We start from the raw sequence: 16,911 nt of genomic DNA, 5'->3' as shown, positions 1-16,911 counted from the left end.
TATGTGTGTGTGTGTGTGTGTGTGTGTGTGTGTGTGTGTGTGTGTGTGTGTGTAAACCTGATGTAGCCTATACCGACAGTAGGCTATCTGATAGCGTTTAACTCTTAATCATACACTGAAATCGTAACCTTGTATACAGTGGAGGCAGCTTATTGTTGTTGTTGTATGTTACGTGTCAGACCTTTTAAAGCCTTATATCTAGGCTGCATTTTGCTCCATGAATCTTGCACAATCTGAGAGAGCACACTGGGAGGAAAAAACAGGGTCAGAGCCCATGTGAAGTGGATTAAAAACAAACCTATTCAACTGAAACTACTGGGAAGAAACAGACAAAAGTTGTCTAGGCTATATTATAAAATAAGCTTGACAAGTGTTAAGTGTGAGCTTTAAGTAATCTACTCAAGACAATTAGGTTCATTTATTAGTTAAGTTACTTTATTATGGTACAACTTAAAGGGAAATACTGTCTGTTTATTTCTTGAAAATTGAAAATGCTATTTTAAATATTAGCCTACAGAATAAATAAATACAATTTAAATATTCATTTTAATTTAAATTAATATTGAACAATATTTTTTATTTTGCAATATCGTTTGTGTAATTTTCTAATCAAAATGCCAAACTTTCTCTTATTCCAGCTTCTTAATTGTGGATTTGCTCTTTGCTCTTTGTGTCATGTAGTACAGTGAATATATCAGATATATCAGATAACAATCAGATCATATATCGCAATCAACTCTCTCGCACCACGCAGTTCAAAGTACGTATTACAGCTACGGTAGCCTTCACGCTTCAAAAAGCCTGTCTCATACGTGTGGTCCTCCAATGTTTTCCTTCTTCAAACTTGCCGGGGCCGGGAAACTACGATCAAGGGGGTAAGCTTCTCCTCGGACCGCGAACCTCCTATGGCGCCATTTTGATGCTACCAAGGCATCACCTCACGTTAGCATTCCATTGACTGCCATTCATTTTGGCGCCACTTTGACAGCGAATAACTTACATCTGAAGCGTTTAAAGACTCTATTTGTCCATTGTTTATTTCTAAAGAAACACGACAATGTATAAAAGGCTCCATTACCTTGTACCTCACGTTATGGCTCCGTAGCAGACGTTTTTATAAAAATAGGTTAACGATTGTGTCATAACCACGCGACTTACTGTCGCATAGTAGAGGAATTATCGTATAGTACAGGAGAAGCACGCAGGCAGTTTCGTCTCACATTAGCTGTTTAAGTGTAATTACTAATGTTAACTAGCATTTTAGTTAGCAATAATTAGCCTGTGCCTATGTTATCTCCTTACATATACCTACGCTCTCCATCTCTGCAATATTCGGAATGATTGAGATTTCTCTTGGCACAGCTACCAGAAGACTTACAACTTTCAGACACGTTGCTCACGGCACATTTACGTCGTCTCTCTCAGTTGGAGGCTGCGCAGTAACGCTAGCCATCACCGGAAAAGTGCTTCTAATATCCTTCACTGGTCTCCGTCCAGAGCAACGGGATCTGTTGGTCCATTATATATATGTCAATGGCTACGATACCCATTAGCAGCATTAGCAGCACCTGTGAGTTTATCATGCGACAGCGAAAACGCAAAAGGTGGAGCAGTATGTCCTGTATGTCCCTTACCGGCTAACATATTTCAAGATGGCGCATGAATATGGAGCATCTTCCCCAGTTCATGCAAATGCAAATGTAAAATTTCAAGCCAAAAGGAATACTTGGAATTGATGGTGGTGGTAAATAGGCATGAAAAAGGACAAGTTTGTGAACGGGCAACACAGATTTTGATAATGAACAACTAAACTTTGTATATTGTAGTGGGCATTTTTCACTGTGTTCTGACATTTCACTGACAAAGTAGATGATCGGTAGATTAATCAGTAATTGGCATTGGTTCAATGTTATATTTAAACTCAACTGCATCGTTTGATGGCTTTTAGTTACATTTAAAGATTTTATACCCAAACATTTTGACTTAAAAATTAAGATGCATTGGAGGAGCAACTAGCTGGTGGGAAAAGTGAAACATATTGCAGTTTAAGTGCCATATATTTCTATCAGGAGTTGATAGAGAACAAACCATAAAAGAAAAATGAGTATTGGACTTGATCAAGTGCACAGAAAATGATACATAGATAGATGGTAATGAACGTTAATGTTGATCTGTGTCCGCTGTATGGGGTGAATGCACAATCTTCTGCGAACACATTTGCGATCTTTATAGGGTGATAATATGTCAAAGCTGTGTTTCCAGCTTGTTCTGCTGTCTCCAAGTAAAAAAAAACAAAGTAACACAATATTTCAAGTTATACGCACTGTGGCTTTAATTAACCTTAAATGATGAGAAGTGTGTGACGTAAACAAAAACTTTACAATGAAAAGTCCATTTAAACCCCTGACGAATAGAGCTGCAAAGATTTACAGATTAATCGATTAGTTGTCAACTATTAAATTAGTTGCCAACAAATGTTGATTGATTAACCGGTTCGAGTCATTTTTCATTTAAAAAAATTATCTGATTCCAGCTTCTTAAATGTGAATATTTTCCAGATTCTTTACTCCTCTGTGACAGTAAACTGAATATCTTTGAGTTGTGGACAAGACAAGACATTTGAAGACGTCATCTTGGCCTTTGGTAAACACTGATCGACATTTTTCACCATTTCTGACATTTTATAGACCAAACAACAAATTTATTAATCGAGAAAATAATTGACAGATTAATTGACAATAAAAATAATTGTTAGTTGCAGCCCTACTGACGAACATACGCAGATCTACAGTAATGCGTTGTGTATCATGCATACTCACGCTACCAGGAATACATGCATACAGTTGTATTCTGCAACAAAATACCTACATGGCAACTGTCCTCGGGCTACGTCTTTTTACCTGATTGTCTTCCTGTTTTCACAAAGTGGAAGTGATAGACTTTTTATTTTTTTCTCACACTTTAAAATTTGAGGTTTCTTCTCCAAAAACATCAACAATCAATGTGACAGTGAACACAGACACATATAACAACATATCATCAGCAAATGTGCACATTTTGTACATTTTACTGTAACGTAATAATAAAACAGGGACATGTTCTATACTGTATGTCATCCTGTTGATACGTTCCGATGTCATCATACAGCAAGGTTTTTTTTAAGAAAAAAAGGCTGTATTTGCAAGAACACGGTAAAGGCTCAAGATGGATTGTATGAGAATACTGTGCTAACACTTTATAATAAGGGTGCATGAATTATCATGAAAAAGCATTAATTCATTCGTAGTACTTCATGAAATATCAGTAATGCACAAGGATGAATAGTATCTCATGCATGACTTAATGCAGGAAGAATACGTTAATTAATGCATCAATTAAGGTATTTCAATCATCATGATTTCTGATTTATTAATGATGTTCATTCCGTCTTCATAGGTAAAACTGTAGTTAAAGTTGTAATGTTGTAATCATCATTAACTGAACATTACTTCTTCATTACGTCATCATGTTTGTGGCCCTTCAAATATAGTGCTGACCTGGTCCATCTTTAACATTGATAAAAAAATATGATTAGTGCTTATGATTAATTATGCATGCTTTTTCATGAATGAAGTAATGCGTTAATTCATGACAATTCATGTACCCTTATTATAAAGTGTTACCAATACTGTTTTATTTCGTATTTCCTACAAATATTGTATATAAAGAAACAGGGACTAAATGGCAATAAAGTACATTTTAGTTAACAGCGTTAACACAAACCCATTTTAACGGCGTCAATTTTTTTATTGCGAGATTAACGTTCTTTTTGGCCTAGCAAACTTTGTAGTTTTTTTCACATGCTGTTGCAACAACTAGTAACGTTAGAAAAACTCACACACTTGTTTTAGCTTGTGAGCCGGCCAAAGAGTAGTAGGCTAACGTTACATTTTGAGTGGATGGCGAGCGCGAGACACCGAAATGGATGCCAATAAGATTCTGAATGGAAAGTTTACTTTTAAAAAGTTGCCAAATGGTTCTAATGATCCACTTTTCCATGTTAAGAGCATTACAATGAGAAAAAATAATGGGACAAAAAGAAATCAAGGGACATGTTGAATAGAGTTAACTATGACAATTAAATTAAATATTTTAATCGTTTGACAGCACTAGTACATTTACAAATTTGTCATGGCCTTGCATAGTTTCTGAAAATGTTAAGTCTACACTTGTTCATCTGAATAGAGTTTGTGCCATCTGCAGCTATGAGGGTAGACGTGTCTATTTGTGTGTCTTATCAGCGTGAGACAGAGAGTGTAAACACTTGTCTGTTCTCAACAGACCAACAGTGGTGAGCAGAGATTACAGAGTAAAAATGCCGTGACTACAGCAAAGTAAATGTTGGTGAAAATGAACATTGTCATTCTCAGTCCTGGCCCTAGCATTGGAAATACATATAGTTGTGGATTTAGTCTCCACTTAACCCAACACAAGTAGTGAAAGCTTATGTAACAGTGATTATTTTTAGCATATTGCATATGTGAACCTTTTGAACCTAACAGAGAGCCTAACGCTTTGGAAATAATCCAATCACAATTTATCAGCCAATATTCTTAATATACATAAACACATACACATTTTTGGCAAGTAGCCTTCATGTTTGTCTATTATATTATAGAGTTGTCACAAAGATTTGTAATGAGGCAGGATATTTTACAGTTTATTGAGGATGAAAGAACTATTACATAATAGGTTGATTCATTTGTTCCTCAATCTTTATCCAACCTATACAACGCTTACATTTTCCCATGTTTTGTATAGATGGGAGTTGAAAAGTAAACTTCAACTACTATAAATAATCACTATAAATCAAGCAAATCACAAATACTGCGTATTGGAACATAAATTAAAAACATTAGTGGCATATATATATATATATATATATATCATGGCAGTGCCCAGGCCCCTCTCCAGCTACCAGTCCACACTCCCTACTTGATCCGCACGGGGACTTGAACCAGCGACCCTCCAGTTCCCAGGCCAAGACCCTGTACAGACTGAGCTACTGCAACCCCCAAGAAAATATTCCAAGAAGATGATCCACTTTAATCTGCCTTGCACTCCAACTTGCGGCAAACCTCGCAAAACATTGTAGTTGTTTTCATCGACATCCTCTACTGCCAGCCAAGAAAACTCCTTCTTCCAGGACGCTTGAAACACTTTCTTTCGCCTAAGCTCATATGCAGCCATCATCTTCTTCTTCTTCCAGCCGCCAGTCACGTGTCATTAGCACTAACTAAATTCTTGATTGGCCAAAAGCACATTAAAATAAAATCCAACAAGCGTGGGCAAGGGGAGGGGAGCAATGATACGACGCTAATCGAAAAAAAACGTCAACAACAAAAAACGGGAAAGTGGGTTGTTATTTTTAACTTGCTCGACGTGGCATTTTACTTACCTTGGTCCATTGGGCAACCCTTATTGTTGAACCCTGGTAAACTTTAAAGACACATGTCATCCACCTGCGGAGCTGACAGCAGTGAAACTCAGAGCAAATATGCTGAACTAACAAGACAGGAGACTCCGTCAAAGCTCCGTTAAAGATCTTTTCAATAGCAGCTGGCCCAAAAATCCATTGTTCACATGTTGGGGTCAAGAACATTTGATACCTCAAGGACACATGATCTTATACCATTGTTGCAAATACTCTCTTGACAAAATAGCTTTAGTGACTTGTTCCTTTGTTTCTGGCTGTTGACACACATTTTTAGGCCATGAAGTAATCATAATGCGATTCGCGATTAGACAGTTGTCATCGAGTTGTCAAGAGTAAGGATGAGGCATCTCCAGATAGATTATACAGATGTTTTGAAGTATTTTTAAAGATATTTTAAATGATAAGTTAGGCTCAGAAATGCCTTCTAGAAATCTAATTGCAAACTTTTGGTTTTGGTTCTGCTTTACAAGATTACAATTATGTAAACCCTGTATACAAGGCTCAATAAACGAGATCGAAACAAGGCCCAGAGTGTACGGATAGTTTCCCATGTGCTGGCAGGAACCCAGCACTGAACCCAGCACTGTTGGCTGGAGATGAATGTTTAGAACCAAACATTTCTCTCCAGGAAGGTAAACGAATATGAATAAAACATGCTCAGATACTGATTTAGACCTGCTGGTCCTTCCCACTGTCCATTAAGTGAGGTGTACTATTATTCATCACTTGGATTTGCTTTTTTCATGTTGTTACAAATTACATGAAAAAAGATATGCAACATTAGAGAGGTTTCACTTTTCTGAAGAAAATGTGCATGTTCTTGCTTGTGCTGAAAAATTGCTGTTGACACATTTGAAAATGATAGAAAATTAGGTTGCAGGCTTCTCTGAAGTTGAAGCTGTGAAATAAGTTGAAGTGCATCTCGCAATGTTAACAAAAGTGAAAAAAGAATTTGTGTACGCCCTGTAATTCGGATCGGCTCGACAATTTATGGAGTTCTCCATTGGCCAATGCTACACCCTCCCACCAAGTTTCATTGAATTGGGTCAGTAGTTTTCCTGTGTGCTGACAGACAACAAACAAACCAAAAACAGGTTTAAAAGGCAAAAAGTGCTCTCTTGGTTCAAATTTCAAGTATTCACCAAAATATTTGCAAAGTGGGAACAGATTTCCTCGGGCTGAATGGTAGAATATAGAATAACAGATACAGTAAGCTGCCTTAATGCACTGGGGCAGGGTTTCAAAAACAAAACAATAAAAATCAACCATTTGATTAATGCTAGTATCTAAAGCACTTTACAGTTCTGTGACTCTATTGAGTTTTATCAGTGGTGTACTCAACCTCTCCTCTGAAAACGTTATGAGTGTTCAAGGGTGGTAGTGGGCTGGGCCTTCATGTAGTTCAGCTGGGGGGACTGCACTGAGAAACTAACATTCGCCACATGTTTCCTCCACAGCTCAACACCATGGCTGCCGCTCTCATCAAGCTCTTCTTCTTCCTTCACACCTTCACTGGCTCAGCGCTGGTATCGGCCTCTGAGCAAGGTATGTTTAAAAAATGTTGATGTGTATTCGGTAACTAAAGCATGTGTTAGCATTTGAAGACTTGAGACAGATTTTGAAATGAATGTTTATTATATAGCATACATTACATGAACAGATTGTGTTGTGTTGTTTTGCAATTTTTATCTTTGGCATTGATGGTGTTTTCTTTGACACCTGGTGTCTTCTGATGCTCAGATTTTCAATTCTTGCTGATCTATTTGGTTTGGAATTAGAAATTGCACAATGCCAGATGGAACTAATTTTTGAAAAAAAATGGTATATTATTGCCCACAGGACAATTTCAGCCCCGTAATTATAGAAAACATGTATAGTTGCATAGATGCGGTGTGCTCTCTGCTTTTTTGGCATTATGAAATGTGTGTTGCACAACAGCGAAGCTCTCCGAACAGAGCCAGATAGAGTGGCCAGCACATTTCTAGTGAAGTGGCTTCCCAGGAATTCTGGAGAGCAGAGAGTACTTCACTGCTAAACAATGGGAAGCTGTTTAGTGTTGAGCCCCCCTTTTTTCCTGAATAGCCCCTCGGTGGCAGTGGAAAGGCTGTGTATTTGCATACATGGGTTGTTTTTTATCCACTAGGTCTACATTGGCCATTTAAGTCCCGCACGTACATCCTGTGCTTTGTCTTGTTACGTAACACTGTAAGTATGTGCATGGAGGATGTGTTCCCCTATATTCCTGTTCTCCTAAATCTTAAGTTTAATTCTGTTTCTGTTCCATGCCTTTATGAATTAGGCTGATGTGTTCTGACAGGCATGTCCCGTAGCATAATATGGGAGTGAAAGCTTTCAACCTGCTGCCAAATTGTTCGTGGAAATGAATAGTGCCACAGGAAAGTCTAGTTTTTTTTTTTATGACACAGACTTGTTCAATAGTTTGCCAACTTTTAATAGCCTGCAGATTTGTGAGTCTCACATTTTGTGGAGTGATGCAAACTGGGCTGGTGGCTACTTGCCAAGTAGGAGAAACTACTACATGTAACTAAAGGACAACATTGATCATGTCCGTGGTCTCAGTATTTTCTAGGAAAGGTACTTTATCAGTGAAAATTGGCAGACAGAGGCTATTGATGATAGCCTAGCTATGCTGCTATGCTACCTTTTGCTAACTAGCAACGTTAGCTTAATTAGCTTAATTAATTGTAAGAAAACACCTGACATGGGGAAATACTCAGGATGGGGAAAGGAGTACTAACAAAATAAAACAATAGCTTTATCTTCTTCTAAATGACAAAGTGCTTAAATCTTACGATTGTTTCGGACAGGAAGCTGTTACTGTTGCTTGTGCCGCCAGGAAATATTGGTGTTTCGATTTGTAATGGGTGGTAGCTGAACCCAGCCGCTACGGCTACATTCTTCATCCCATATCTCCAATAATACACAGGTTGCTGCTAGCCACCTACTCACGCTATGGTTATACGAGTGACAAAGCTACAAAACGGCTAAGCGTGGCCAGCTACATTGTCCCCGTAAAGTGTTGCTCAAGCTCTCTTTGACATAGTTCAGTCGTCATGGGCTTGTGTGTGTCTGAGAACATAAATTGTCATTTGAGAGCACTTGTGGAGATAGCTATTGTTTACATGCATGCCCCATTGCATCCCTGTGTGCACAGCAATACACAGAAAGCTAGCATAGAATGAGCTAACTAAGCTACATAACGCAGTACCACAGCCAGCCACTGGGCGTTACATACCTGTACTCCCAAAATAGTTGCCACCCTCTGCCAAGGTTTTTGTATTTGTGTCGTGATAAAAAAAAGGGTAGGGTTTAACAGCACTGGGAACTGGCTAACGGCAGGAATATGTTTTTTTTCTTCCATTTTTTTGACGGAACGGAGCAGAATTGTGGTGAGAGAGAAGGGGACCACAAATGGTGAAACAAAAACATATGTTTTGGTTGACGCTTTACTGCGTAATTGGAGCGCAGAAAAAAAGTTAAGGCCAGCTCAACTTTGATTTGTAGCATGTCACGCCTGTCACGCAGTGACAAGGGTTGGGATTTGGGCGTCAATTTGTAGCTTTATGTCACTGGCTTCCATTGAAAATGATGTTATTTCCCCTCTGTCACTCAGTGTTGCCAACTCTTTTCCTATGAAAGTAGCACTAGCTCCAAAGGTCGCTTAAAGTTGCTAGATGAAGTCATAAGCTCATTGTTAATATATATAATATTGGTGATGTCACCATGTATCATTTGCATGAAGCTTGACTGCTGTGTCGGCTTACTGCTGCACAGCGCAAGGGGAGAAGGAGACCTTGTGCTGTTGGCAGAAGAGCCCTGGGCTGATTACTTTGAGCAGCATGCACAGGCATGACTTATGATATAATATATCTCGCTTTTCCTCTGATGTTCTGAAGGTCAAAATGTGTCGCTTTTTAGAAATAAAGTTACTAAGAGGGTCTGAAAAGTCGTTAAATATAACGAGACAGTCACACTGAACATATCATCAGTCTCACCACGTAGAGCGTTTTTGTAGCTTGAAATACAAACTCAATAGAGCAGCTTGTTTTCTAAAGTACAGGGAACATTTAGCAACATGAAACGATTAATATAGCAAGTTTACCAGTAGCCCGAAACTACATAATTCAACTTTGAGGCTTAAGTTGCTCCAAGACCGTTTGTTTCAAAATGATGTTTGTTCACTGCTGGTGAAGATGTATGTAATTCACAGTACTCAGATACTAACATTAGCTCCTGTGTCGTTGTTTTCCATAACTGCTGAATCCTTCATCAGGTTTCTACAAAGTGTAATTGGTAGCTTGGCACAGGAAACGGGATGTTTCTTACGTGCACATCTTTCCCTACATTTTTATGTACACAGGCTAAGAGCTTTGCAATTAATCAAAATATTTAATCGCATTTACGATTTAGGCTCGAAACCAACACAAAAACAGAACAATTGAGAAAAACAATTATTTTGCACTTCATGTTTTGCAAGTAAACTCTTATTTTGTCTCGTGACTATGATGGGAAATCTTTACAGTTCAAGATTTTTTGACTGTTTTTTTAAGGTTCAATGAATCTTTCCAAAAGTCAATGAGTAATCGTGTAAAATAATCGTGATTTCAATATTGACCAAAAATATTCGTGATTATGATTTTTTCCTTAAAGGCATACTATGCAGTTTCCATTTTTTTGTCAAGGCAAGGCAAGGCAGCTTTATTTGTATAGCACATTTCAGCAACAGGGCAATTCAAAGTGCTTTACATAAAAACTACGAGAATAAAAGTTACAGTGCAGTATAAGAAATTAAACATTAAAGAGCAGTTAAAACAGTTAAATATATAAAAGCAGATAAAATAGGAATTTCTATTTATATGCTTATATAGATTGTTATACAGTGTCAACAATGCAGCTTCGGTATAAGAAATGAACAGTTATTTAAAGAAAGCCAACATCAAAAAGATAGGTCTTCAGCCTTGATTTAAAAGAACTGAGAGTTGCAGCAGACCTGCAGTTTTCTGGGAGTTTGTTCCAGATATGTGGAGCATAAAAACTAAACACTGCTTCCCCCTGTTTAGTTCTGACTCTGGGGACAACAAGCAGGCCTGTCCCAGACGACCTGAGAGGTCTGGGTGGGTCATAGTGTAGCAGCAGATCAGAAATGTATTTTGGCCCTAAACCGTTTTGTGATTTATAAACCAGCAAAAGTATTTGGAAATCAATTCTTTGAGGCACTGGAAGCCAGTGTAGAGACTTCAGAACTGGAGTGATGTGATCCACTCTCTTGGTCTTAGTGAGGACTCGAGCAGCAGCGTTCTGAATCAGCTGCAGCTGTCTGATTGATATTTCTAGGGAGACCTGTAAAGACACCGTTACAGTAGTCAAGTCTACTGAAGATAAAAGCATGGACAAGTTTTTCCAAATCCTGCTGAGACATAAGTCCTTTAACCCTTGATATATTTTTAAGGTGGTAATAGGCTGACTTTGTAATTGTCCCTAGAGTTGCTGTAGAGTACTTTGTATTTAACGTTACTGTCGTATGCAGAGCCATCTCTGCACTCACAGCCTGATCCCCCCCCCCTCCTCCCCCCTTGCGACATTTGGCGGGGCGCCACCTACCAAACTGGCATTGCTGGTTTCGCCAGCGGCCTCCCCCCCTGCTTTGCTATCGGGATGATTCGCCCTACTACAAGCTTGTTTACCATCGAAATGACTTCAAAGCTGTTATATTAAGGTACAAATCTTGCATAGTGTGCCTTTAATCGAGCAGCCCTACACAGGCTGTGAGGTTGTTTTTTTTTATCAAAGAACCAGGTGATTTGTAAAGCAACCTTTCTATTGATGATTCAACCAGGGGAGTTTCATGTCTATTGAAGCCTTATGTGTACTCTGTCAGTCAACTAATATTGTCTATGGGAGAATGACCGGGACTTTTAGAACACTGGTCTCTCAAAATTACTCCTCTTAACTCCCAACTCTATTGGAGCCCCAGCCAGCGGAGGTACTACTTCTACAAATTGAAATGTATTACTCCTCACACCTGAGCACCACTCTTTATATCACTCAGGAATCAGGACATTGCTTTCTGATGTGATTAAGAGGTCATACTGGCGCTCTTCACTTTTTCTCATCCTTTTCAATGTTTTGCCTATAAGGATTAGTGAAATGTTCAGTAATCACTGTTGAAAGCATTCTGGCTTGAAAGCAGTGTGACTCCTAGCCAAGGAAGGAAATGACGTTTTCTAAATGCAGAAGATGAGGTATTATTTCTCTCTGATTGATGTCTGAACATGTGACTCTCTAAATAAACATTTGCCCTGTGTGCTGACAGCAAAGACATTACAGTAATGGAGGCTTCCCACCAACACAATGCAGATGTTAATAGATGCTATGAAAAGAAAAGCACACACTAAACACAATAAGCCATGTTCTACCTGATAATATATGGGATCTGCTGGAGGTATGAGTGAGTCATTTTAAAGGAAATTAATACAAGCTCCTATTTCCTGCTCCCTCTCAGAATCACGGCTAAAAGGAAATGCATCTGGCCTTATAAAAACAGATTGAGCAAGGATGTTTTGTTTCACCCCGAAATAGACTGTCGGCAGCAATCAGAGAAAGCTCATGCTGTAAACATGTTTACTTCGTATGCTTGTGGCCGTTTGCCTCAGAAAGAGGAGACCTGTAATGGGAATACATTGCAACAATAATGGCAACAATTTTGTAAATGGAGTGTGTGCGTGTGTTTTGTGGCTCTGATGGCCAGAAAGTGCTCCGTTTCTACAGCTCACATGTTTACTTACACCAGGAGTGAACTCTGCCTGGCAGCTGCTGAGCAAACAGCAGCACTTACTGTGAGGAGCACTCAAGCACATAAATGAAGGTCTGCAAGTGGATTTAGTATGTCAAGGTGTGCTAGGTCAGAATTAGGCATCATGGAGCAAGACGCTTTTTCCCCTTTCTGTTCTGTTTGTATACCTCTCTCACTCTCACTCAGTGGTGAGAGAAGTATTCAGATCTAATAGTTCAAATAGTATCAAAAATATAACGTTAAAATACTCACAAGTAAAGGTCCTGCATTTAAAATGTTACTTTCAGAAGTATTGTCAACCAAATGTAAACGTGAAAAATACCTAGATACTTACTTAAATTACCTAAACTTAAAATAAATGTTATCATTTCGGCTCCATGACTGGATCATTATTGTTGACGCATTAATGTGTCAACGCATTCTCATGAACGTGAATGTATGATATTGTACGAAAATGTATGTACACCAATTTCTATGACATCCTACGAAATAAGTCGACCGTTAGCTGGTCATGTGACGCCGGCTACAGAGCTCCGTGAGCTGTCGGTCGTATCGGTAGCAGTTGGTTAGTTGAGTTTAGCCAACAAAAGCTACAGGGCACAGCGAAATGGCGGTTCTTTTTGGCCGTGGCCAAGGGGGTAAGCAGGCATCCGGAAAGCGTACCTCCTATGGGGAGATTCTGAGGCTAACAAGCCATCGCCTTCCGCTAGCATTCTATTGACTCCCATTCATTTTGGCGTCACGTTGACAGCGAATAACTTTACATCTGAAGCATTTAAAGACTGTATTTGTCCATTGTTTATTTCTAAAGAAACACAACAATGTTTAAAAGGCTTCACGTTATGGCTCTGTAGCAGCCGTTTTTGTAAAAATAGGCTAACGATTGTGTCATAACTACGCAACTTTCTATCGCACTGTAGAGAAATGACCGTATAGTCAGGAGAAGCTCGCAGGCAATCGGGGGGACGTGGAGGCATACAGTCAAGGGAGAAGCCCATAGAGAGTCCATGAAAGCATCGGAACAAAATATTTCAGCAACGTTTTGCTCCTGCTCCTACGCTCATGGACAGCTCCTACTCACGCTCTCCGTCTCTGCAAGATTCGGAATGATTCCGATTTCGGTTGGCACAGCTACCAGAAGACTTTCAGACAGGTTGCTCACGTCACATCTACATCGTCAAGCTCAGTTGGAGGCTGCGCAGTAACGCTCAGCCATCACCGGAAAAGTGTTTCTAATTTACTTCACTGGTCTCCTTCGAAGTCTATGTCCATTTATTTCACTGTCTATGGCCGTGGCAGTTGAGTTTAGCCAACAAAATGTGAGCGTCATGCAGCGACGACTTTTTATTTATTTTATTAAATTTAGGTACCAAAACTACTAGTTAAGTTTAGTAAGAGGATGTGGTTTGGATTAAAATATTCCCAAGGAACGAAGGGTTAGGGTTAGGGTTTAGGGTTAGGGTTTAGGGTTAGTCTTATGTTTCCCCCGGGAAGCAAATTCCGCTCCCATGCTTGAAAGTAGGTATGTGTCGGTAGGAGATTCTGACGTTATGATAACCTTCAGCAAAAATATTACGGTTTCCCGGTATTGCGGTATTGCAAATACAGCTTTAAAGGAACACGCCGACTTATTGGGACTTTAGCTTATTCACCGTAACCCCCAGAGTAAGACAAGTCAATGCATACCCTTCTCGTGTCCGTGCGTGTTGTAACGCTGTCTGACGGTTCCACCGGTAGCTTAGCCTAGCACAGAACCTGCAGGTAACTGGTTCCAACTAGCCTACTACTAACCTCCTTCCTATGCGGTCCACAGCGTTTGTGTGGCGCTGACAGTAATAAATACGTTGAATACATACAAATTACAGTCAGTGCTTTACCTTTTCGTTAGCCTGGCTCCACCCTCCTACTTACTTCCGCTCAATTTTCATTTCCCTTCAGTACTCCGTCTGGGTTTGCGGTATATTCTTGGGTTTTCTCCGGTCAAATATTTGTAGGTCCAATCAGCGAACAGAGGGAGTGGCTGAAAACGATGATGTTGAGGACGTGCACTAGAAAGATGCGAGCGAAGCCATTCGGTCCGTTGTGGCAGCAATGCTGCCGAATATCCAGAAGTTAAAGCCCGAGCAAGAACGATCTTTGCTGAGCTGTGTTGGTGGCCATGATGTTGTGGCCCTCCTCCCCACGGGGTTCGGGAAAAGTTTGATTTTCCAGTTCGCTCCGTTAGTGGTGAAGGAGTTGGCTAAGGCTAACGCTAGCGATGCTAATGCTAAATATAAGCCGATAGTTGTTGTCGGTCTTCCCTCTTGTTGCACATGCGCATTACATACGTCACAACCAAACGTTAGCGATTGTTTATGGCGGATCCAGAGTGGCTCTGGGCAGATCCAATAGTTTTAAACTTCAACAGAGTACCCGCCTTCAAGGAAGTTAACAGTTGTCAATGGAGAGTGGCCAGACTCTCTGTACAAATGAAATGTACCAGAGTCTGGTAGGACCAGGCTACCTTTTCGTAGCTGTGTAAGTAGCATTTTAATGTTGAAGCTGGTGGAGCCAATTCTTCTGACTACCTCATACTGTTTGGTATTCTGATTTATAGAAATGCATATTTTATAAGTTAAGTATATGTTTGTATGTAAAATCTCCAAAGCACTACAGTATAGTCATCAAACAACCAACCCTGTCTCCTTAAAACAATGTTTACAACAGAACATAATGCCGCCCCAGATTACACTCTTAATCAACATAATGATAAAACGTTAAATAAAGGGATAGTATTTCGAAGTGAGGTTGTATGAGGTACTTGTCCATAGTCAATGTATTAACTACAGTAGATGGCGGCTGGCACGTCCCTTGGATTGGAGAAACAGACCGGAGTACCAACACAGAAGCAAAGTGATGTGCAGCTGTGGACGGCAGCAACAGCAAAAACGTATTTTAGCTGCCTAAAACAATCATCAATTTACCATGTATCCAGCTTATTTAAATAGCTCACGTTACTGTATTGCGTGAACAGTTAACTTCATTTAATATTGTATGTGGCGTTTTCTTTTGCGGGGTGAAAATGTTGCACCAAAACAAGTTCCTTCCCGACACTATTTAGCAGAGCCACCGTCGCTGCGACTTGTGATTGGTTTAAAGAAATGCAAACAACCACAGAGCTTTTTTTTCTCCTATCCAGGAATGAATGTGTGGAGGAGCCAGACCTTACTCCGCAGAGCTGTGAACTAAGCTGTGTCGAATTCTACTGTGGAAGTAGAATGCGACACTACTTATACTGATTTCTTTTTTTTTTTTAGGTGGTCCCTTTCTTAGGTGGCTAAAATATGTTTTGCTGCTGCCCTGTCCACAGCTGTACATTGTTTCTGTGTCGGTACTCTGGTCTGCTTCTCTACTGTACGCAATACATTGACCATGAAAAGTACCTCATAAAACGATCCCTTTAAATGTATTTGGCAAGTCGAAAATCTTGATACAAAACACATTTGTTTTCTGTAATAAATGCTCTTGTTGTCCAATATGTGCTCTTAATCAACTAGATCATGATTAAATGTTTTGATGGATATGTTTTAGCCCTCACAGCACTGGGTTAAAGTGCCCATATTATGAAAAAAAACATTTGTTTAAACATTGTTATTTTGTGTCTCTGGTGCTTCCACACGCATACGAACTTGGAAAAAAAACCCATCCATGCTGTTTTGAGTGAGATACGGGTTTCTGAATGTCTTCTGCCTTCAGTCTCAAATCGGCAGGGCTTTCTACGTCACTAGCCGAAACGAGGTGGCTAACCATAGCATGCTAGCTCGTTCTGAATGGCAAAACACTGCTACAACACACACTAGTTCACCATAATCTACAAAAGAACTACTTCCATGTCCCTGTTCTGCAGGTATTCCACGCAAAGTTGGAAGTGTGCACTCGTTCAGAAGAAGTCTCCCGGCTAATCCTGCCTTGTACTGACTGAAGTTGAAGAAACAGCTAGCTAGCTGATGTGATCTTACCTAGCTACTGCACGTGCGACTGCCAACAAAGATGTTACAGCAGTGAGAGGTCTCACTCTGTAGCTAAAACAGAGACCTGAACACAGGGTGAAAAGAGGAGCTGCAGCAATGTGCAATACAACTTGAACCACCAGACATGATGTGTTCACTTTTTAACAAGCCCTAGCTGAAACCACAAATCAAAGTGCTTTGTTGCCTAACCCTAACCTCATATAAGACTCAGGATGCAAACCCCTGCACTCTATATGCCCATCATCCAGAAACCTAATTGGTTGGAGACAGGGTTGCAAATGAACGTGGTTAGGGCCATAGGCGCCGATTTATGTTTTCCTCCATGGGTGTAAAGTAGGCTATCTTTCAACTCAGGACAGCGCCACTTCTCACAAATACAGATAGGATTGGAGATGAGAAGTTTAACTGACACGTAACCGCAATCAGCTTCATGGGACATTAAGAATCAATGCCACCTGTTGTTATTTGCTTCTGACAGGGCACTGGTGGAACTCTCTGCACTGGTGGTGGATGTCGATGCACTTGCGTCATTAGGTTTTGCTTTTTTAATAACAAATCTGTCCATTTTAGTCTCACTCTGATTACCTAATGCACATGCACACACTGTATAG

General features: G+C 39.9%; 1 protein-coding gene across 2 annotated transcripts in view; it reads left to right on the top strand.

Annotated features, from left to right (window-relative positions):
• ghrb (growth hormone receptor b) overlaps window positions 1-16,911 on the top strand; it is a 34,118-nt gene that overhangs the window by 376 nt on the left and 16,831 nt on the right. The window contains exon 2 of one of the 2 annotated variants that reach the window (XM_078270886.1): window positions 6,934-7,021. In XM_078270886.1, the coding sequence (XP_078127012.1) occupies window positions 6,943-7,021 (79 nt within the window). In that variant the 5' untranslated portion in view covers window positions 6,934-6,942. Of the gene's footprint in view, window positions 1-6,918; window positions 7,022-16,911 lie in introns of those variants that run through there. The other variant, XM_078270885.1, reaches the window with a different exon arrangement.

Source organism: Sander vitreus, chromosome 16 (genome assembly GCF_031162955.1).
Source record: "Sander vitreus isolate 19-12246 chromosome 16, sanVit1, whole genome shotgun sequence".
Lineage (NCBI taxonomy): Eukaryota > Metazoa > Chordata > Actinopteri > Perciformes > Percidae > Sander > Sander vitreus.
The sequence above is the reverse complement of the archived record's forward strand: the minus strand, read 5'-3'. Positions and strand labels throughout refer to the sequence as shown.